The sequence below is a fragment of the Anolis sagrei genome, chromosome 11 (genome assembly GCF_037176765.1).
Source record: "Anolis sagrei isolate rAnoSag1 chromosome 11, rAnoSag1.mat, whole genome shotgun sequence".
NCBI classification, from domain to species: Eukaryota; Metazoa; Chordata; class Lepidosauria; order Squamata; family Dactyloidae; genus Anolis; species Anolis sagrei.
The window spans coordinates 20,918,887-20,943,351 of NC_090031.1; the positions used below are offsets into that span (position 1 = coordinate 20,918,887).

Below are 24,465 nucleotides of genomic sequence, written 5' to 3' on the forward strand. Positions count from 1 at the left end.
AAAGAGAGAAGAAAATAATTAAAAGTAATTCGAATATCTTACCAAATGCAGAAATGTACTTTTGGAATGGGCATGAGAGTATAATAAATCCAATGGGATTTTGGCCTGCATAAATAAGAGTCTAGTGTCTAGATCCAGGGAAATCATACTATCCATGTTCTATTCTGCCTTGGTCAGACCACACCTTGAATCACACTGTGTCCAATTCTGGGCACTGCAATTGAAGGGAGATGTTGACTCTAAGCTAGAATGTGTCCAGAGGAGGGCAACTAAAATGATCAAGGATCTGGAGAACAAGCCCTATGAGGAGAGGCTTCAAGAGCTGGGCATGTTTAGCGTGCAGAAGAGGAAGTGGAGAGGAGACATGATGACGGTCATTGATCAAGATGTGAGGGGAAATCATAGGGAGGAGGGAGCAGGCTTGTTTACTGCTGCCCTGGAGAATAGGATGCAATGAAGCAATGGCTTCAAAGTACAAAAAAGGAGATTACACCTTAACCGCGAGGAGCAGCTTAAAGAGCTGGGCATGTTTATCCTGAAGAAGAGAAGGCTGAGAGGAGACATCATAGCCCCATATGTGAGGGGAAGCCAAAGGGAGGAGGGAGCAAGCTTGTTTTCTGCTGCCTTGGAGACTGGGATGCAATAGAGCAATGGCTTCAAACTGCAAGAAAGGAGATTCCATCTGAACACGAGGAGCAGCTTAAAGAGCTGGGCATGTTTAGCCTGAAGAAGAGAAGGCTGAGAGGAGACATCATAGCCATATATACATATGTGAGGGGAAGCCATAGGGAGGAGGGAGCAAGCTTGTTTTCTGCTGCCCTAGAGACTAGGACGCAATGAAGCAATGGCTTCAAACTACAAGAAAGGAGATTCTACCCAACATTAGGAAGAACTTCCTGACTATGAGAGCTGTTCAGCAGTGGAACTCTCTGCCCTGGAGAGCGGTGGAGGCTCCTTCTTTGGAGGCTTTGAAACAGAGGCTGGATCTGTTGGGGGTGCTTTGAATGTGATTTTCCTGCTTCTTGGCAGAAAGGAGTTGGACTGGATGGCCCACGAAGTCTCTTCCAACTTCTGTATCAAGCCTGAACTCTCACTAGATGCCTAAAGCATGCCATCTTGATAGAATCATAGAATCATAGAGTTGGAAGAGACCTCATGGGCCATCCAGTTCAACCCCCTGCCAAGAAGCAGGAATATTGCATTCAAAGCACCCCCGACAGATGGCCATCCAGCCTCTGTTTAAAAGCTTCTAAAGAAGGAGCCTCCACCACACTCCAGGGCAGAGAGTTCCACTGCTGAACGGCTCTCACAGTCAGGAAGTTCTTCCTAATGTTCAGGTGGAATCTCCTCTCTTGTAGTTTGAAGCCATTGTTCCATTGCGTCCTAGTCTCCAGAGCAGCAGAAAACAAGCTTGCTCCCTCCTCCCTGTGCCTTCTCACATATTTTTACATAGCTATCATATCTCCTCTCAGCCTTCTCTTCTTCAGGCTAAACATGCCTAGCTCCTTAAGCCACTCCTCATAGGGCTTGTTCTCCAGACCCTTGATCATTTTAGTCACCCTCTTCTGGACACATTCCAGCTTGTCAATATCTCTCTTCAATTGTGGTGCCCAGAATTAGACAAAGTATTCCAGGTGTGGTCTAACCAAAGCAGAATAGAAGATGGAGAGCATGACTTCCCTAGATCTAGACACTATGCGCCTATTGATGCAGGCCAAAATCCCATTGGCTTTTTTTGCCGCCACATCACATTGTTGTCTCATGTTTAACTTGCTGTCCACGAGGACTCCAAGATCTTTTTCACACGTACTGCTCTCGAGCCAGGCATTGTCCCCCATTCTGTATCTTTGCATTTCGTTTTTCCTGCCAAAGTGGAGTATCTTGCATTTGTCACTGTTGAACTTCATTTTGTTAATTTTGGCCCATCTCTCTAATCTGTCAAGATCATTTTGAATCCTGCATCTCGTATTCACAGGAGCATCTCTTATTCACTCCAAATAAATTGCCACAACTAGAGATTGGTATTACCTGGCAGTGGAACTACATTGTCCAGCAGGACTTCTGCTCCTTGGAACGGTAGTGTTACAAAGTCAGACCTATTAAAAAAATAGAAATGCAACAGATTATCTGCATTATGGAGTTCAATTATGAAATCCTCAAGAGAAGCTACCGAAATCCACTCATAGAAAAAGACAAAGTGGGAGCTCCATTGATCAATGTCAGACACGGGTCTTGTGGTGCTGCCAAACGTTCTTTCTGAGTAAGTTCCCACTGTTTTTATTTCAAAGGTGGGGCTAGAAGAGGTGCTGCATAACTCCACAACAAACACCCTGAGCAGTCATTCTTTAAGACTTAAGGACATTGCCTGAGGTATGCAAGGTAAACAACAGCTAACCAGAGTCCATATCAATGGCACACATTCTGCCATCAGTTGACTGGACAGGTTTATCCTCTTTCCCCATTTGGGTTTCCCATAGCCTCAGAAGGGAGTTGCCAACTGACCTGATTTGCCTAAGGGTGTCGATCTTGACTCTCTCATATCCGCCATAGTCCACGTATCTGATCTCCACTTCGCCGACGTCTTTGAAGTATCCCACCACTTGTGCCCGCCACCAGGCCCCTTCCACTCCCGGCGCTGCACAGATGGCACCAACTGAAGAGCAGGAAAATTGAGAACGGGTCAGGCACAAGTTTCAGGGTGCTACCAATAGGCAGATCGATAACCACGCTGCTTACTGCACTCTGAAATCTCAAAATTTCTTCACCTAATGATTCAATGATTTCTTCCTGTGCCAATGTCATTGGTTTATTTATTTACTGACAACATTTATATGCTGCCCTTCTAACCCCAAAGGGAACTCACAGCAGCTTACAAATATATATATATATATATGCATACAATATATTATATTACTAGCCGTCCCCTGCCACGTGGTGCTGTGGCCCACATGGGGGTTCTGTGTGGGAGGTTTGGCCCAATTCTATCGTTGGTGGGGTTCAGAATGCTCTTTGATTGTAGGTGAGCTATAAATCCCAGCAACTACAACTCCCAAATGCCAAGATTCTATTTCCCCCAAACTCCACCATTTGTTCACATTTGGGCATATTGAGTATTCGTGTAGTTTGGTCCAGATCCATCATTGTTTGAGTCCACAGTGATCTCTGGATGTAGGTGAACTACAACTCCAAAACCAAAGGACACTGCCCACCAAACCACCAAACCCTTCCAGTATTTTCTGTTGGTCATGGGAGAACTGTGTGCCAAGTTTGGTTCAATTCCATCGTTGGAGGGGTTCAGAGTGCTCTTTGATTGTAGGTGAACTATAAATCCCAGAAACTACAATTCCCAAATGACAAAATCATTATTTTTTTAGTGAAGGACATACATTGGGTTGTTAGGTGTCTTGTGCCCAAATTTGGTGTCAATTCGTCCAGTGGTTTTTGAGTTCTGTTAATCCCACAAACGAACATTACATTTTTATTTATATAGATTAGCATAGTACAATATTACTGTATTGTACTATACCATGATATTGTACTATTATTTGTAATATTAAAAGTAATATAATATATAATTATAATATTATATAAGTAGTAGTATTATGTTGCATTACATTATAATATTATTAATATGATATGTATATACAATATATTATATTATATTATTAGCATAGCACAGGAGACAAGATGGAACTGTCCCCTGCCTCCCCCTCCCCCCCGCCCCAGGTTTTCACTCTGGCCCAGTGTGGCAGTTGGTGCCGGGGAGGGGGGGGAGAGGTCCCCAAGTGATGACATATGCAGGAGACAAGATAGAACTGTCCCCTGGCCCCCTCTCTCTTCACTCTGGCCCAGAGCAGCGGTTGTTGCTGGGGGAGAGGTCCCCAACTGACGGCATATGCAGGAGGCAAGATGGAACTGTCCCCTGGCCCCCTCTCTCTTCACTCTGGCCCAGAGCTGCAGTTGGTACTGTGGGGAGGGGTCCCCAAATGATGACATATGCAGGAGACAAGATAGAACTGTCCCCTGGCCCCCTCTCTCTTCACTCTGGCCCAGAGCTGCAGTTGGTGCTGGGGGAAGGGGTCCCCAAATGATGACATATGCAGGAGACAAGATAGAACTGTCCCCTGGCCCCCTCTCTCTTCACTCTGGCCCAGAGCTGCAGTTGGTGCTGGGGGAAGGGGTCCCCAAATGATGACATATGCAGGAGACAAGACAGAACTGTCCCCTGGCCCCCTCTCTCTTCACTCTGGCCCAGAGCAGCGGTTGTTGCTGGGGGAGGGGTCCCCAACTGACGGCATATGCAGGAGGCAAGATGGAACTGTCCCCTGGCCCCCTCTCTCTTCACTCTGGCCCAGAGCAGCAGTTGGTACTGTGGGGAGGGGTCCCCAAATGATGACATATGCAGGAGACAAGATAGAACTGTCCCCTGGCCCCCTCTCTCTTCACTCTGGCCCAGAGCTGCAGTTGGTACTGTGGGGAGGGGTCCCCAAATGATGACATATGCAGGAGACAAGATAGAACTGTCCCCTGGCCCCCTCTCTCTTCACTCTGGCCCAGAGCAGCAGCAGTTGGTACTGTGGGGAGGGGTCCCCAAATGATGACATATGCAGGAGACAAGATAGAACTGTCCCCTGGCCCCCTCTCTCTTCACTCTGGCCCAGAGCTGCAGTTGGTGCTGGGGGAAGGGGTCCCCAAATGATGACATATGCAGGAGACAAGATAGAACTGTCCCCTGGCCCCCTCTCTCTTCACTCTGGCCCAGAGCTGCAGTTGGTACTGTGGGGAGGGGTCCCCAAATGATGACATATGCAGGAGACAAGATAGAACTGTCCCCTGGCCCCCTCTCTCTTCACTCTGGCCCAGAGCTGCAGTTGGTACTGTGCGGAGGGGTCCCCAAATGATGACATATGCAGGAGACAAGATAGAACTGTCCCCTGGCCCCCTCTCTCTTCACTCTGGCCCAGAGCAGCAGTTGGTACTGTGGAGAGGGGTCCCCAAATGACGACATATGCAGGAGACAAGATAGAACTGTCCCCTGGCCCCCTCTCTCTTTACTCTGGCCCAGAGCAGCAGTTGGTACTGGAGAGCGGTGTCCCCAACTGATGACATAAGCAGGAGGCAAGATGGAACCGTCCTCTGGCCTCCCCAAATGTGAGACTGAGGTAGACATGGAAAAGAAGTGATTGCATTTCTGGGTCAGTGTGTTACTGAACAACAGGAAAGGAGGCTGGGCAAGGTTGTGGCTTTCCACACCTCCTTCGGGTATGAAGTGGGTCTACAAGTAGAGAAAAACATGGTACCGTTGTTTGAATGTTGGACTTGCAAGTTACTTACCTTCCACTGGGGTCGGTAGGGTTGGAATCCCGGGCTGGGAATAACAGAGGAACATCTGCTGGTCTAGACTGCGCAGGACGTGGCACGTGGGGTGCATGTGCTGCTGCACAAATAGGTGTCCGGCATTCAGCTGGTTGACCACAATCACTTCCACAGTGACCCCTTCAGGAAGCATGAGCTACCAGAGGGAAGGGAGAGAAAGGAACTCAAATTCTACAAGTGGCATAGACACTGAGAACTTGGAAGCTATGGCCCTTGAGTACTCTAACCGGAGGTCAGCTGTGACCAGCAGTGCTGCAGAATTTGAAGAGGGCAAAAGGGAGAACTGTGGTAAGAGGAAAGTGTGTCAAGCCAACCCTGACCAGGTCTGTCTTTCATTTGGAAATTGATGCCCTAACTGTGGAAGAACATGCAGGTCAGAAATAGGGCTCCACGTATCCACCGCCAAGACACTACACTTGGAAGGCCATCGTAGGAAGAACTTCCTGTGAGAGCCGTTCAGCAGTGGAACTCTCTGCCCCGGAGTGTGGTGGAGGCTCCTTCTTTGGAAGCTTTTAAGCAGAGGCTGGATGGCCATCTGTCAGGGGTGATTTGAATGCAATATTCCTGCTTCTTGGCAGGGGGTTGGACTGGATGGCCCATGAGGTCTCTTCCAACTCTTTGATTCTATGATTCTACTATGACAACGAGGGATCACCTAAGTAAGTAAGTAAGTTGTAAGACCAAGTTCTAGGGCTTGCACATATTAGGGAATGGATTCTGATCCACAAAAGCTTGTGCTGTGACTTGTTATGTCTTAGATACAGATATTTCCCTCCGGGCCCGCGCTTACCCAGGAGATCATGCGGAGGGAATGCAAAGGCAACAAAGGAGGGGGCGGCGTGTAGATGTTGGTGAGGCTCAGGTCTTTGAACTTCTTCCCAATCAAGCTCAGGGCTTTGTCAACATTTTGCTGAGAGCCTGCGAAAAGGAAAAAAGCAGGAGGAAACAATATTTCAGATAGGCATTTATGAAATACTAGCCGTCCCCCTGACACAGGTTGTTGTGGCCCAGTCTGTGTATATGTGTTTTGTGTGCATATGTGTGTGTTTGCGTATATATATGTGGTTTTGTGCATGCGATGTAATGTATATTTTTTTTGCTTTTTAAGTTTCTTCTGCTGTATTTCTCAGTGTTTTTATGAGTGATGGCCACTTGTTCGCCTGATACATGTATTTTGTCCAAATTTGGTATCAATTTGTCCAGTGGTTTTTGAGTTATGTTAATCCTACAAACGAACATTACATTCCCAACGTTTTCCATCTCCGGCACCTGGAAGCTGTGCGTGACTCTGGTCCTGGGGGATTGCTGTGGCTCCATCTTCCATGCCGAGGAGCTTTGTTGTCCTTAGACGCTCTCCTGACTGAATCGCCGGCATGTCCGCCTTTTATTACCTCCCCGTCAAAACGGTACCTATTTGTCTACGTACATGACTGTTTTCGAACTGCTAGGTGAGCAGAAGCTGGGCTGACAGTTGGGAGCTTACCCCAAACCGGACTTGAACTGTCAACCTTTTGATCGGAAAGATTTTCTGCAGCTGGCGGTTTAACCCGCTGTGCTAAAGCCTGGCCGCTATTCTTCTGCCATGTACAAGAAGAGCTCGAGAATTTCTTGTATCTTGGCTGGTGCTCTTTGCTGCTGTGTCTCAGGTGGTCTAATATCTTGGGCTAGCCCTGAACATGTGCTGACATTAGCAGGTTTTTCTAACTGGGCACGAACCCACTTACCTTCTATATGGCAGATCTGGAAGTCCTGAGTGTAAGGTATGGTGGAAATGTAGATTTTGGCACCGGATGCTTGTTTCAGGAAGCTGACCGACCTCCCTTGTTTGCCTATCAGGCGTCCAACTAAATGCTTCAGAAAACAATAAAACAAGTATATGCAATTAGGAGAATCAAGAAGTACTTTTTAAGGCTTATCAGAAGTGACAAAAAATAAAGTCAGGAAATCACATGCGTACCCCCAGATCCCTTCAGCCATTTCCAAATTGTGTAAATTGCTATAATTTCCATGCAATTTGTATCCAAAAATTGTACCTAATCTGCAAAATCCACATCAACACCCTAATAATAATAATAATAATAATAATAATAATAATACTTTATTTATACCCCGCCATCATCTCCCCAAGGGGACTCGGGGCGGCTTACATGAGGCCAAGCCCAACAACACACCAGTAAAAACAAAACAGCAAGCAAATAAAACAGTACAATTAATATAACTTATATATAAACAATAACACAGAGAATTTAAAACCTTATGGCCTATTTCACATTCAGCTCCTACACAAGTGCTTTCTTCCGGAGCCACAGTAAAAGGTATAGGTTTCCCTATGATGTTGAGTCCAGTTGTGTCCAACTCTGGGGGTTGATGCTCATCTCTATTTCTAAGTCGAAGAGCCAGCGTTCTCCGTAGACTCCTCCAAGGTCATGTGGCCAGCATGACTGCATGGAGTGTCATTACCTTCCTGCAGAAGCGGTACCTATTGATCTACTCATATTTGCATGTTTTTGAACTGCTAGGTTGTCAGAAGCTGGGGCTAACAGCGGGAGCTCACTCAGCTCCTCGGATTCAATTTGCCGACCTTTCGATCAGCAAGTTCAACAGCTCAGTGGTGCCACTGGAGCCATATCCTGGCCAAAATTGAGTTTGCCTGTTTTGGAAAACCCTCCCCAGAGGAGACAGCAAGGCCTCTTCGTACTCTTTCCTCCCACTCCAAATGAAATCCCACAACTCGTTGAATTATTGCAATGGCAATTTCTATTCCAATTGTGTACTCGAAGTTTTTTTTAATGCGGCTTTGGACAGATCAATGTATAAATCGCAATTTAAGCAATATATATAATATAAAGATTGGTAACAAGAGTGTTTTGGACGTTACCTTTGGTATTTCTATCTCCCAGATAACAAGCTCTGTCTTAAGAGGGTCTGATCCGGTCTTTGAGTTCTGGCAGCTGCCATTCTTTCGGAGGGCGCACTCACTGTCCATGGAATCCATGCTATTTACATCTGAGTCTACAAGAGAGGACGAGAGGAGCATTGAACCACAGGAGTGAAATCTGTTGGAGCATGTAAAAATCAGCTGGTGAGTGTGTTAACTGAAAAATGCTGATTGGTTGGGCCATACCCAGAAAGCTAGGTGAGCCTGGGAGTTTTGGCAACAGTTACATGTTTAGATTTTCTGTGCAGGAGCTTGCCAGGACAAGTCAGTATATTTTTTGCTTCTGAGCTGCTGGAAGAAGAGTTTTCACATGGACACTCAAGGACCATTTGAATCTCTTTCAGAAGACATTGTGTGAGTCAATGTTCACATGACTGTACCTATGTTGCTCTGCATAACAAAGAATAAACACCTTATTCTTTACTGAACATCTGCATGCCACATCTTTTCTCTAGCAAGACAGTGTGTGGATTGGTAAAGATGTGAACTACACGTGGTTTGCATTCCACCACAAAGTCCCAGGCCTGTTCTTAGAGGACATTCATGAAGCATACAGAGCAAAATAACAACTGTGCTGAGAAAGACCAGAGCAGGTCAAGAATCTTCCAGCAATCGCCAAGGACGCTGTGTTGAAGGTTACATGTAACTTGAATGTGCAGACCCACACAGGGCTAGGATGTCTGCAAAACGGTGTTATACATTATGGGATTTGGGCAACGGGGAAGAGGGACAGAGAGGGAGAGTTCCCAAAAGCAACCTTGCAAGAACTCAACCACAGCATTCCAGGAAGGAAAACACACAAATTGAACATTTATTAAAAACTAGCCGTCCCCTGCCATGTGTTAATGTGGCCCAGTCTGTATATATGTGTTTTGGGTGTGTATATATTTGTGTATAGATGTGTTTGCGTAGATATATACTGTATATCAGGGGTCCTCAAACTATGGCTTGGGGGCCAGATACGGCCCTCCATGGTCGTTTACCTGGCCCTCACTCAGGGTCAACATAAGTCTGAAACGACTTGAAAACACAACAACAACAACAACAATCCCATCTCATCAGCCAAAAGCAGGCCCACACTTCCCATGGAAATACTAATAAGTTTAAAATTGTTCATTTTAATTACTGTATTGTTTTTAAGTGTTTTTTTGCACTACAAATAAGATATGTGCAGGGTTGTTGTAGGTTTTTTTCGGGCTATATGTCCAGGTTCTAGAGGCATTTTCTCCTGACGTTTCGCCTGCATCTATGGCAAGCATCCTCAGAGGTAGTGAAGTCTGTTGGAACTAGGAAAAAGGGTTTATATATCTGTGGAATGACCAGGGTGGGACAAAGGACTCTTGTCTGTTGGATGTTTTCACTGGATGTTTTCACTGACCACCTTGATTACCATTTGTATATGTGTTTTGTGTGTGTATATATGTGTTTATGTGTGTATTTATATATTTGTGTATATGTGTATTTATGTGGTTATGTGCATGCATTGTAACATTACATTTTTATTTATATAGATAGACTAACAGTCCCCTGCCACACATTGCTGTGGCCCAGTCTGTGTGTGTATATGCATATATATTTGTGTATATATGTGTGTTTGTGTATATATGTGGTTTTGCGCATGTGTTGTAATGTATTTTTTCTTTGTTTTTTGGCTTTTTAAGTCTCTTCCGCTGTGTTTTTCAGTGTTGTTTTGAGTGACTGTGGCCAAACCTTCCTTTCTTTCTCTCCTTCCTTCCCTCCCTCTTTTCCTTTTCCTTCTACTTTCCCTTTTTTCTTTGTTCCTTCTCTATCTGTTTCTTTCCTCCCTTCCTTTGCTCTTTGGTTCCATCCTTCCCTTCCTCTTTTTGTTTAGTTCCTTCTCTCCTTCCTTCCCTCTTTCTTTCCTTACTTTTTTCTCTTTTTTATTTCCTTCTCTCCTTCCCTCCTTCTATTCTTCTTTCTATCCCTTCTCCTTCCTTTCTTCCCCCTTTCTGTGTATATGTGTTTTGTGTGTGTATATATGCATATATGTGTGTGTATATATTTGTGTATGTGTGTTTGTGTATATATGTGGTTTTGCGCATGCATTGTAATAGATTTTTTTTGGCTTTTTAAGTCTCTTTATTGTACTTTATTGTACTATTTTAATATGTAATGACATTGCACTTTGTTGTACTTATATATTATTGTACTTTCATATATGCTGTAAACCAACCTGAGTCCCTCGCTGAAGTGAGAAGGCCGGTATAGAAAACTTCTAAATAAATAAATTCTGCTATGTTTTTCAATGTTTATATGAGTGACTAGTCATTCCCTGCCACGCGTTGCTGTGGCCCACATGGGGATGCTGTGTGGGAGGTTTGGCCCAATTCTATCGTTGGTGGGGTTCAGAATGCTCTGTGATTGTAGGTGAACTATAAATCCCAGCAACTACAACTCCCAAATGTCAAGAATATATTTCCCCCAAACTCCACCAGTGTTCACATTTGGGCATATTGAGTATTCTTGTAGAGTTTGGTCCAGATCCATCATTATTTGAGTCCACAGTCATCTTTGGATGTGGGTGAACTACAACTCCAAAACCAAAGGACACTGCCCACCAAACCCTTCCAGTATTTTCTGTTGGTCATGGGAGAACTGTGTGGCAAGTTTGGTTCAATTCCATCGTTGGTGGGGTTCAGAATGTTCTTTGATTGTAGTGAACTATAAATCCCAGCAACTACAACTCCCAAATGACAAAATCAATTTTTTTTAGTGAAGGACATACATTGGGTTGTTAGGTGCCTTGTGTCCAAATTTGGTGTCAATTCATCCAGTGGTTTTTTGAGTTCTGTTAATCCCACAAACGAACATTACATTTTTATTTATATAGATCAGTGTTTCTCAACCTGGGGGTCGGGACCCCTGGGGGGGTCGTGAGGGGGTTTCAGAGGGGTCACCAGAAAACACATATTTCTGATGGTCTTAGGAATCCTTTTGGCAGAGAAGGCTGAAGGTCTCTGCCTGTCCTCATCCTTGTTGGTGTTGGTAAATGACAACTCCCAGAATTCAACTCCCAGAATTCAAAATAGCGGCCCCCCCAACCCCACCAGTAGTTAATGTTGGCCATGTCGGTAGTGTGCCAAGTTTGGTGCAGATCCATTTTGGGCTAGGTTTATAGTTTATACGTTAACTATAAATCCCAGCAATTACAACTCCCAAATGTCAAGGTCTATTTTCCCCAAACCCCACCAGTGTTCACATTTGGGCATATTGAGTATTCATGCCAAGTTTGGTCCAGATCTATCATTGTTTGAGTCCACAGTGCTCTCTGGATGTAGGTGAACTACAACTCCCAAACTCAAGGTTAATGCCCACCAAACCCTTCCAGTATTTTCTGTTGGTCATGGGAGAACTGTGTGCCAAGTTTGGTTCAATTCCATCGTTGGTGAGGTTCAGAATGTTCTTTGATTGTAGTGAACTATAAATCCCAGCAACTACAACTCCCAAATGACAAAATCAATTTTTTTTTAGTGAAGGACATACATTGGGTTGTTGGGTGTCTTGTGTTCAAATTTGGTGTCAATTTATCCAGTGCTTTTTGAGCTCTGTTAATCCCACAAACGAACATTACATTTTTATTTATGTAGATCAGTGGTTCTCAACCTGGGGTCCCCAGATGTTTTTGGCCTTCAACTCCCAGAAATCCTACCAGCTGGTAAACTGGCTGGGATTTCTGGGAGTTGTAGGCCAAAAACATCTGGGGACCCCAGGTTGAGAACCACTGATATAGATGGACACTCGTTGGCCTGATAGGTGTATTGTGTTCAAATTTGGTGTCAATTTATCCAGTGGTTTTTGAGTTCTGTTAATCCCACAAACGAACATTACATTAGGTTCTTGTGGGTTTTTTCGGGCTATATGGCCATGTTCTAGTGGCATTTCTCCTGACGTTTCGCCTGCATCTATGGCAAGCATCCTCATTACATTTTTATTTATATAGAGAGAGATGGAGAAGCAGCAGGAAGGACTTACCTCCTGAGTGCTCTGCATCTGCTTCAACCGACCAGGCCTGCTCATGTCCCCGAGGGACGCACTCCTCCTTCAGCACCCCATTGCTATACGGCACCTTGTTTCCCGCTAGCGTAGAGGAGAACGGTTTTCTGCTCAGTGCCGACCTTTGCTCCAAGTCCTCATTGATGGGCATGTTCAACAGATCCAGGCATTGCTGCAAAGCAGGAGACAAAGGGATTTTCAAAAGGTCCTCTGCACTTGCCCCGTCTTCTGATGCGCATGCATTGCAGCCGGAATCTGAAGTGTGAGCATCTTCAATCTCCTCCTCCTGGTCCGTGGTCACGGCTTCGTCGCTGAGAGGCTGCCCAGTAAATAGAGAGTCCTGAGACTGACCAAAGGTGGGGTTTCCCAGGAGGCCGTGTGTCAAGTGGCTAGAGAACACCGGATGGTCGGTACTTCCTTCTAGGAAGGGAGGTCGTTCTAAGGGAGGAACCTTCTTGGCTGCAGAGTCACTCATTGTGCTGCATTCCGCGCTCGTGCACATCTTCTCCAGCTGTTTGCCAACACAACTGGCCCCTTGACAGATCCTGTCAGACACGTTGTTCACTGACCCAGAAAGAACTTCTTCGGTGGCAGCTCGGATGACATTGGAAATTATATGTGTGGCAACGTGTTCAATGTTCTCGACTTCCTCTTCGTCCAACCTGATGCCTCCAATCCTCTCCTTCTCCAAACCGCCCTTCTGTCTCTCATCTCCATACCTGTAGTGGTTCAACATACTACCAGCCTTTGAACTGGACGTCTCTACTTCTCGTGACATCTCAACATCAGTGGTGTCCATCTCAACAGCAGTGCCACCATTCATCTCCTCCCTTTCAGTTTGATCTAATGGAGCTTGATGTGCCACATCAGAGCAGGGAATGGGCAAAGGGCCAGCACTAGGACACTGCTCTTCTTCGGAGTCGTTCGGGACTGTTAGATCTTCACCGTTATCTTCTGGTTTCTCCAAATGAGATGAGTCCAGCAGAACTCCCGTCATAAAAATGGCTTGGGGCACCTGGTCTGCAACTTGTGTGGAATCCAGCTTTGCCTCAGCAGTCATTTCATCCCTGCTGGAGCTTCCTATTTGTGCAGCTGGAGGGGAGGACTCCAAGACATGGGATCCCGATATACCTTGGCACCTGATCAATTCTAGTTTTTCACTGTCGTCCCGAAGTGTGTTCAACTCAATGGTCGTTCTTGCATCAGCCTGTTCGTCTCTTTCTGAAGGATCCAAGCAACCAGCCTGCTGTTCTGATGGTGCTCGCGGTTCTCCCGAAGGATCAACCGCGATGGATGGCTGAGCAGCCCCTTTGGTTTCCAAAGGCAACAAGAGTTCATTACTTGGCGGTGTGTCTTCACCCAAACGGGACTCCTCCGCAGCGGAGACTAGTCTGTGCTCTTCCAAGTTGGGTAGGTCTTGCCTGTCGTGGTTGTTGGCCCGCTCTTTTCTACGCGAGGAAAACCACCACCATCCAATGAGCGCCAGCACTCCGGGTATGGCAAAGGGAAGGAAAGCGCGGAAGCGCAGCGCCATTTTTCTAGTGACTCAGCAACAGCACCTAAAGAGTGGAGGGGAGAGAAGAAGAGTGTAAAATTGAGTTCAGTTTTCTCCTCTTAATTCTTTGCAAAACACTAAGCATGATTTGACTGCAAAAGAATGTTAAGACTTGATTCTTTACTCCCCTCACCCCGCAAAAGTGAAGCTATCCGAAGCTCTACGTGCTCATAGGAAATCTGCTACAAAACAGGAGCTTTTTTGTTGAGTACCAGGGCCAGAGAAGCAGATGGCGAAAACAGAACGGCCTGCCTCAGGGGAGCGTGCTTGCTCCATCCATGTTCAACATCTACACAAATGACCAGCCACTGCCAGAAGGGACAGAGAGTCTCATCTATGCAGATGATCGTGCCATTACCGTTGTACCAGTTGGAATTTCCAAGCCGTTTTCAAGGGCAGCCCCACATAGAGCGCATTACAGTAGTCCAATCTAGAGGTGACCAAGGCATGGACCACCCTGGCCAGATCAGCCTTTACGAGGTATGGTCGCAGTTGGAGCACGAGTCTGAATTGTGCAAAAGCCCTCCCGGACACCGCCGACGCCTGAGCCTCAAGCGTAAGTGATGAATCCAAGAGGACACCCAAACTGCGGACCTGTGACTTCAGGGGGAGTGCAACCCCGTCCAACACAGGTTGCCACCCTATACCCTGATCCGGTTTACGATCGACCAGGAGGACCTCTGTCTTGCTAGGATTGATCTTCAGCTTGTTCATCCTCATCCAGATAGCCACAGCGGCCAGGCACTCGTCCAGCACCCAGGGGGCTTCCTTGGAATTAATAATAATAATAATAATAATAATAATAATAATACTTTCCTCTTTCAAAAATCTTTAATTAAGCAGAGGTTGCATGGCTAGCCTTCAGGAGAACTTTTATTGGTGCATATCTCCGCATGGCAGGGGTTGGACTACATGGTCCTTCTGGTGCCCCTTTCAACACTCTTAATTCTAAAGCACCCAAGCAATTCTACACAACTGAGTTTTGGGGTGCGATGTCATCTGTACGCAGATGATGTCCAACTCTATCACTCTTTTCCACCTACCACTAAGGAGGCTGTTCAGGTCATGAACCGGTGCTTGGCCGCTGTCTCGGACTGGATGAGGGACAACAGATTGAAACTAAATCCAGACAAGGTCAGTCGTAAGACCGAACAGGGTACGGGGTTACAGCCTGTGCTGGACGGGGTCACACTCCCCCTGAAAGCTCAGGTACGCAGTCTGGGAGTTCTCCTGGATTCATCGCTGAGCCTGGAACCCCAGGTCATAGCGGTGGTCAGGGGAGCATTTGCACAATTAAATATTGTGCGCCAGCTGCGTCCGTACCTTGGGAGGGCTGACTTGGCCACGGTAGTACACGCTTTGGTTACATCCCGCTTAGACTACTGCAACGCTCTCTACGTGGGGTTGCCTTTGAAGACTGCCCGGAAGCTGCAGCAAGTCCAACGCGCGGCAGCCAGACTACTAACGGGTGCTGGGTACAGGGAGCACACCACTCCTCTGTTATGCCAGCTCCACTGGCTGCCAATTAGCTTCCGAGCACAATTCAAAGTGCTGGTGTTGACCTATAAAGCCCTAAACGACTCCGGCCCTGTTTACCTCTCCGAACGTATTCTCCCCTACAAACCATCAAGATTACTAAGATCGTCTGGAGAGGCCCTGCTCTCGGTCCCACCGGCCTCACAAGCGCGCCTGGTGGGGACGAGGGACAGGGCCTTCTCGGTGGTGGCCCCGCGACTTTGGAACTCTCTCCCTCTGGAGGCCAGAACCGCCCCATCCATCCTAACATTTAGGAAACGGGTGAAGACGTGGCTGTGGAGTCAGGCCTTCGATGAATGAGGCAACACCATAGGACCCTGGATGGAAGTTGATGTAGATCCATCTTAATAGGACTGACCACTGTAATTTTATATTTAGTGTTTTTAAAAGTTGTTTTTGTAATTGTGATATATGATATTTTAATGAGTGTATATGTTTTTTATGGCTGGAAACCGGGCTGAGTCCCTCAATGAGGTTGAGAAGCTCGGTATAGAAAACTGTGAAATAAATAAATAAATAAATAAATAAATGACATTAAAAAGGATATGCAAAAGAACTGGACACAGAAAACCCCATCACAGACTGTTACGGATTAACTGAGCAACATGGACGTCACGTGAGTGGCTAAGCTCCCTTCTTTCCCTGGAAGGTCACCGCACTTGTTGCTCTGCGGCCTGGATGCTGCCCACCGTTGCTAGAAATCCTCAGGCCGCTTCATACAACCAGAAGGTGAAAACGCTTGGTTTCTGCATCCTGAAGGTCTTAGGATTTCGTTTAAAGTATTTGGTCCTTAAAGCTATGAAGGCAATCTTCATACATAGGGACGACAATAGTTACCAAACCTTGATCCCAGCATTATCCATGAGTGATACACAACCCCTCTGTTACACTAGATCCACTTGCTGCCCATCAGCTTCCGAGCACAATTCAAAGTGCTGGTTTTAACCTTTAAAGCCCTAAACCAGTGTTTCTCAACCTGGGGGTCGTGACTCCTGTGGGGGTCATGAGGGGGTGTCAGAGGGGTCACCAAAGACCATCAGAAAACATAGTATTTTCTGTTGATCATGGGGGTTCTGTGTGGAAAGTTTGGTCCAATTCTATCAGTGGGGTTCAGAATACTGTTTCATTGTGGGTGAACTATAAATCCCAACAACTACAACTGGCAAGTTCTATTTTCTCCAAACTCTCCCAGTGTTCACATTGGGGCATATTGAGTATTTGTGCCAAGTTTGATCCAGTTCCATCATTTCTTGTGCCCACAGTGTTCTCTGGATGTAGGTGAACTACAACTCCAAAAACTCAAGGTCAATGTCAACCAGACCTTCCCAGTATTTTCTCTTTGTCATGGGAGTTCTGTGTGTCAAGTTTGATTCAATTTCATCATTGGTGGAATTCAGAATACTCTTTGATTGTAGGTGAACTATAAATCCCAGCACCTACAACCCCGAAATGACAAAATCAATCCCTGTCCAACCCCACCAGTATTCAAATTTGGGTATATTGGGGCCAAATTTGGTCCAGTGAATGAAAATACATCTTGCATATCAGATATTTACATTACGATTCATAACAATAGCAAAATTATAGTTGTGAAGTAGCAACAAAAGCAATTTTATGGTTGGGGGTCACCACGACATGAGGAACTGTATTAAGGGGTCGCGCATTAGGAAGGTTGAGAACCACTGTCCTAAACAGTTCAGGCCCAGACTACCTGTCCAAACGTATCACCTGTTACGAACCATCACAACATTTAAGATCATCTCGAGAGGCCCTGCGCTCGATCCCACCGCCATCGCAAACACGACGGGTGGGGATGAGAGACAGGGCCTTCTCAGCAGAGGCCCCCCATTTGTGTAACGCTCTCTCCAAGGACATCAGACTGACCACCTCCCTCCTGTCCTTTAGAAAGAAACTTAAGACTTGGCTATGGAACCAAGCGTTTGACCAGTGAATCCCAGTCGTGTCAGGACTGACTTGAAAAACTGCAAGTCGCTTCTGGTGTGAGAAAATTGGACGTTGCCCAGGGGACGCCTGGATGATTTGATGTTTTTATCATCCTTGTGGGAGGCTTCTCTCATGTCCCTGCATGAGGAGCTGGAGCTGATAGAGGGAGCTCATCCGCCTCTCCCCGGATTCGAACCTGCGACCTGTCGGTCTTCAGTCCTGCCGGCACAGGGGTTTAACCCACTGCGCCACCGGGAGCTCCGACCAGTGAATGGCAGCAATTGAAAGAAGACTTAAGCAACTCAAGACAATGAATTGACCCAGACTTGGATTTTGGATTCTGATTTTTAATAGACGTGTTTTCATCTATTTTTTAATGTATTATTGAATGTTTTATGATACTGGCATCGTATGGTGCTTCTGTGAGGCCACTCTGAGTCCCATCCCCGGGGGTGAGAAGGGTGGGGTTATTATTATTTCATATCAAAAGCATTGCATAAATTATTATAAAACTGATAAAAATAGGAGAGTAGGTGGCTAAATATCTTTTGACCAAAAACGGGCAACAGCAATGGCATTGTCTGTAGCCTCCAACAATTCTTCCTCTGTACATAAGGCAGGGCATAGTGAACAAGCATATTTTAAGAAGGGTGGGGTATAAATATAGGAAATAAAAAAATGGAATTGTATATCAGCGTTTCTCAACCTGGGGATTGGGAGTCCCCCCCCCCCCCCGGGAGAGTTGCGAGGGGGGTGTCAGAGGGATCGCCATAGACCACCAGGAAACACAGTAATGTATGTTATTCAGGGAAGTTCAGTGTGGGAAGTTTGGCCCAATTCTAAAACTCAAGGTCAATGCCCATCAATCTCTCCCAGTATTTTCAGTTGGTCATGGGAGTTCTATGTGCCAAGTTTCGTTTAATTCCATCATTGGTGGAGTTCACAATACTCTTTGATTGTATGTGAACTATACATCCCAGCAACTACAACTCCCAAATGCCAAGGTCTATTTTCCCCAAACTTCACCAGTGTTCACATTTGGGCATATTGAGTATTCATGTCAAGTTTGGTCCAGATCCATCATTGTTTGCGTCCACAGTACTCTCTGGATATAGGTGAACTACAACTCCAAAACTCAAGGTCAATGCCCACCAAACCCTTCCAGTATTTTCTCTTGGTCATGGGAGTTCTGTGTGCCAGGTTTGGGTCAATTCCACCATTGGTGGAGTTCACAATGCTCTTTGATTGTAGGGGAACTATAAATTCCAGAAACTACAATTCCTAAATGTCAAGGTCGATTTTACCCAACTCCACCAGTGTTCACATTTGGGCATATTGAGTATTCATGTCAAGTTTGGTCCAGATCCATCATTGTTTGCGTCCACAGTATTCTCTGGATATAGGTGAACTACAACTTCCAAACTCAAGGCCAATACCCACCAAACCATTCCAGTATTTTCTCTTGGTCATGGGAGTTCTGTGTGCCAAGTTTGGTTCAATACCATCATTGGTGGAGTTCACAATGCTCTTTGATTGTAGGTGAACTATAAATCCCAGCAACTACAACTCCCAAATGGCAAAATCAATCTCCCCAACCCCACCAGTATTCAAATCTGGGCCAAATTTGGTCCAGTGAATGAAAATACATCCTGCATATCTGATATTTACATTATAATTCATAACAGTAGCAAAATTACAGTTATGAAGTAGCAACTAAAATAATGTTATGGTTGGGGAGTCCGATGTGGCATGATAATGGTAGGACTTTACCCCAACTCCAGCAACTACAACTCCCAAATGACAAAATCAATCCGTGCACAACCTCACCAGTATTCAAATTTTGGCAAATTAGGTGCTCAATTTGGTCCATTGAATGAAAATACATCCTGGATATCAAATATTTACATTCATAACAGTAGCAAAATGACAGTTATGAAGTAGCAATGAAAATAATGTTATGGTTGGGGGTCACCACAAATGAGGAACTGTATTAAGGGGTCGCGGCATTAGGAGGTTGAGAAACACGGTTGTATATAACAGGAGTCATGTAATTGTGGATTTCGGTCCAGGAACCAAACTCCAGCAGATACCAAAATTGCAGGCTATGTGCCTTGAAAACAGCATCGATATTCTTGAATAGATGTTTATTTCTCTAAGGATAGTCAAAAGAGTGCTTTTGTCATCATGTAAGAGTTGTACACAACAGACACTCACAATAGGCAAGACCCAAATCAAACTGGGAAATAAAGCCTGTCCTTGCAATGATTATGTAGCCCGTTGTGTAAATGGTTCCCGGTACATGCAGCATTATTAGTGGGCGAAGGAGACTCAGTTCCACGCCACATGGAAAGAGGTCTGCAGTTCATGCTATTGGTGCAAGAGCTCCCTGCGAGTTATAAAAAGACAGGCCAGGCATTCCTTTCCTTAACAGAAGCGAATCCACAGGCCCTCGGTTTGGAATTTCGGGGGTAAACAGCTGTCCATCGAATGGACGGCTCACTGCACAATGTACTCATCGTTTCTCCTGGCAGTGCACAGCATCTTAGCATCTCAGGGCTCAGAGATTTGCTCCCAAATAAATACTCAGGAATCCCAACTCCAAGGCCCATGTTCTCAGGAAAGTGGGATAAAGCCCTATCATTATCATGCCACATCGGATTTGTAGGCATGGGGCCTTTTCTAGAAAAAAAAACCAAAACACCAGAAGGGTAAACAGACTTTTCCCTAATTATATACTGGGGTGTTCATAGAATCATAGAATTGGAAGAGACCTCATGAGCCATCCAGTCCAACCCCCTGCCAAGAAGGAGTTGGCTATTTGTTTGAATTCTTATTTGGTGATTTCTCCCTTTTTCCACTTCTTGTGCATGTCTCTTTTGAGTCTTAGCACAGTTAGAAGTTCTTTGGACATCCATTCTGGCTTCATTGCACTTGTCCTATTTTTTCTCTTTGTTGGTACTGTTTGCAATTGCGCCTTGAGTATTTCGCTCTTGAAAAACTCCCATCCATCCGTAACTCCCTTGTCTTTTAGTATCTGTGTCCATGGAATGCTGCTCAGTGTTTCTTTCATTTTTTGGAAATCAGCTCTCCTAAAGTCCAAAATGCGGGTTTGACTTGTCTTGTCTTCCTTTGTACCTTAAATTGCAGGAGCACATGGTCATTGTCATGCCACATCGGATTTGTAGGCAAGAGGTCTTTTCTAGACAAAAAGAAGGCTAAAAACAGATGTTCCCCTAATTATATATTGGGATGTTCCTGGAACCAAGACACAACAAATGGCAAGGCTCAACAACCACCAGAAGGTTTTGTTAACTGTAAATCACAAATCGCATGAACACAAAAACCCACAAGAGTTGATTCCATTGCCAATTTGATCTGATGGTATATGTAGGGCCCAGCAAGCAGAATCCAATGTATATTCCACAGAAAAGCACAGGCAGAAATATTTGAAAACTAGCTGTACCCAGCCACATGTTGCTGTGGCCCAGTCTGATTCAATGGGAAAGAAAGGATAGAGAAAAGTGTGAAGGAATGGAAGCCATAAATAAACCACACCTACAATATTGTGTCCAATTCTGGGCGCCACAATTGAAGAGATATTGACAAGCTGGAATGTGTCCAGGAGGGTGCCTAAAATGATCAAGGGTCTGAAGAACAAGCCCTATGAGGAGCGGTTTAAAGAGCTAGGCATGTTTGCCTGAAGAAGAGAAGGCTGAGAGGAAACATGATAGACATGTATAAATATGTGAGGGAGGAGGGAGCAAGCTTGTTTTCTGCTTCCCTGGAGACTAGGACACGGAACAATACCTTCAAAATACAAGAAAGGAGATTCCATCTGAACATGAGGAAGAACTTCCTGACTGTGAGAGCTGTTCAGCAGTGGAACTCTCTGCCCCGGAATGTGGTGGAGGCTCCTTCTTTGGAGGGTTTGAAACAGAGGCTGGATGGCCATCTGTCAGGGGTGCTTTGAATGCGATTTTCCTGCTTCTTGGCAGAATGGGGTTGGGATGGATGGCCCATGAGGTCTCTTCCAACTCTATTCTAACTTGATTAGAAAGATATGCCAGTCTACAATAAATAATAAAAATAATAATAATAATAATAATACTTTATACCCCGCTACCATCTCCCCAAGGGACTCGGTGTGGCTTACATGAGGCCAAGCCCACAGTACAAAGACAGTAACAAAACAATCAATACAAAACAGTTAAAATAAATGCCATAAAACAGAAAATAAACAATAACAGTGACACACAACTCTCCCCACCAGAAATATTCTCTATGTCTCAGATTATTTCATGGAGCCATGAGGACTACTTCCTTGTCAGACTAAGGAGCCTATGCATGATATACCAGGGACTGAGCTTAGAAAGCTGTTTTCTGCAAGCTTGGGGAGAGAAGGCAGGATATAAATAAAGTATTATTATTACTCGTGTCAGGAGCAACTTGAGAAACTGCAAGTCACTTCTGGTGTGAGAGAATTGGCCGTCTGCACGGACGTTGCCCAGGGGATGCCTGGATGATTTTGATGTTTTTATCATCCTTGTGGGAGACTTCTCTCATGTCCCCGCATGAGGAGCTGGAACTGATAGAGGGAGCTCATCCACCTCTCCCCGGATTTGAACCTGCGACCTGTCAGTCTTCAGTCCTGCCAGCACAGGGGTTTAACCCACTGCACCACCGGGGTAGGACGTTGCCCAGGGGATGCCCAGATATTTGCCCATCCTGTGGGAGGCTTCTCTCATGTCCCCACATGAGAAGCTAGACCTGACAGACGGGAGCTCACCCTGCTCCCCAGATTCGAACCGCTGACCTTTTGGTCAGCAGTTCTGCCAGCACAAGGGTTTAACCCATTGCACCACCGAGGGTTCCTATTATTATTATTATTATTATTATTATTATTATTATTAGAAACACAACAAGATGAGTCCACAGCAGACAAGATCACTATGCTGGCTGTTGTATTGGATAACACGTTGGACCCTTCCCAAGTGTCTAGGACTGTGTGATGTATCGGCGAATAATGCGTGCAGATCCCAGTAAAGTGGCCTTCTGCAGCTAGCAGATGGTAATTTTGTCAGCGCCGATTGTGTTTAAGTGCAGGCCAAGGTCTTGAGGCACCGATTACCACAGGGACCGCCTTTACTGGCTTGTGCCACAGTCTTTGCAGTTCTATTATTATTAAGGGAGATGGTGACAGGGTATAAATAAAGATGATGATGATGATTATTATAGAGGAGATGGTGCCAGGGTTGAGAAACGCTGTTTTAGGGAATCTATTTTGTGTATTGTCGGGAGGCTTTCACGGCCGGAATCTCTGGAGATGCCAGCCGCAGATGCAGGCAAAACGTCAGGAGAAGATGCTGCTAGAACACAGCCCGAAAACCACACAACACCCCAATCTCTTCCGTGATTCTGAGGACTGCCATTACAGAAGCTATCCATACCTGGATTGGTTTCATTCTTATGTAACTTAAAAGGCAGTTGATGCATGCCGCTGATGGGCCGAAGGCTGACGGCTGGCCATTCCTCCCACCGAAACCCCTGCCCGCTGGCCCAAACGCTGTGCAAAGGCCTCAAATCTCAAAGCATGCCAGTCTGGTAATCGACACCAGTGAGTGTGATTTGGGAGGCTGCCAACCACTGAGCATTGGCGTGTATTCTAGCTATAGTAGCCTTTTCAGCTTTTCTATTTTTTGAGTTCTCAGATCATAAGGAGAGCTGTTCTTTGTCCTCTCTTTAAACAGTCTTATGCCGTAAACACTTGTGGCCGTATAAGGACGGACTCACAAAACGTCGAAAACTTCGTCTGTACTGTACTTGGTGATTGTCAGCAGGCGGTAAAGGAAGAAGAGTGTAGTATGGAGGAAGACAACTTTTCCCAGAGAAGCTTGCATTACTGTGTGTGTTATGGGTCAGGTGTATTCTTTGTCTGGCAGAAATAATAACATATAGTAATTGACGAGAAGTAACTGCGACTGTTGGAGCACATGAGAAATCAGTTAGTGTGTGTGTGTCAACTGTAAATAAGATGCATGAAGCTGATTGGTTGAACTTTGCCTGGGGAGATGGCTGAGCCTGGGACTTTTGGATACTGTTACATTTATCAGCCTTGAGCTATGCAGTTGCTTGCAGAGAAGCAGACAGTGACTCACCTAAGGCCTATTGGAGAACGTGAGAAATCAATTAGTGTGTGTGTGTCAACTGTAAATAAGATACATGAAGCTGATCGGTTGAACTTCACCTGGAGAGATGGCTGAGCCTGGGACTTTTGGATACTGTTACATTTATCAGCCTTGAGCTATGCAGTTGCTTGCAGAGAAGCAGACAGTGACTCACCTAAGGACTATTGGAGAACGTGAGAAATCAATTAGTGTGTGTGTATCAACTGTAAATAAGATGCACGAAGCTGATTGGTTGAACTTCGCCTGGAGAGATGGCTGAGCCTGGGACTTTTGGATACTGTAACATTTATCAGCCTTGAGATATGCAGTTGCTTGCAGAGAAGCAGACAGTGACTCACCTAAGAACTATTGGAGAACGTGAGAAATCAATTAGTGTGTGTGTGTCAACTGTAAATAAGATGCATGAAGCTGACTAGTTGAACTTCGTCTGGAGAGATGGCTGAGCCTGGGACGTTTGGATACTGTTACATTTATCAGGCTTGAGCTATGCAAGTGCTTGCGGAGAAGCAGACAGAGAGACAGAGTTTGGAGTGTGCTCTTGCTTCATGAGCTGTTGAAGGAGATTATCCAACATGGACAAAGAAAGACCATTTAAAATCACTCATAAAAGGACATTATGTGAGTTTATGCAACTGACCACATGTTGCTCTGAACTACGAAGATTAAACAACTTGTTCTTTACTGTTCATCTGCATGACATATTTTCTTATATCCAAAGTGATCATGCCACACTGAAACCACCACCCCATTCTGGGTCCTTCATGCACCGTATTTATCTCCCAATTTAGATTAAATAAAATGGGACAAAATCAACACAAAGCCTGAACAAACTGAATTGGAGCAGCCAAACAAGCTGCAACTGGTGGATGTATGCAGATCTCACCCACAGTTTGGGCCCACACAAAAAGAGGGAACAT

The 24,465-nt window shown here is 45.4% G+C and overlaps 1 protein-coding gene across 1 annotated transcript in view; it reads right to left on the reverse strand.

The window, feature by feature from the left end:
* Nucleotides 1-24,465, reverse strand: part of AKAP1 (A-kinase anchoring protein 1) — a 57,055-nt gene that overhangs the window by 4,362 nt on the left and 28,228 nt on the right. Inside the window, exons 2-8 of the mRNA XM_060757061.2 lie at nt 12,308-13,887; nt 8,255-8,388; nt 7,101-7,227; nt 6,167-6,294; nt 5,335-5,512; nt 2,503-2,653; nt 2,029-2,096 (exon numbers count right to left, since the gene is read on the reverse strand). Coding sequence (XP_060613044.2) covers nt 2,029-2,096; nt 2,503-2,653; nt 5,335-5,512; nt 6,167-6,294; nt 7,101-7,227; nt 8,255-8,388; nt 12,308-13,862 — 2,341 coding nt within the window. The 5' untranslated portion in view covers nt 13,863-13,887. The remainder of the gene's footprint in view (nt 1-2,028; nt 2,097-2,502; nt 2,654-5,334; nt 5,513-6,166; nt 6,295-7,100; nt 7,228-8,254; nt 8,389-12,307; nt 13,888-24,465) is intronic.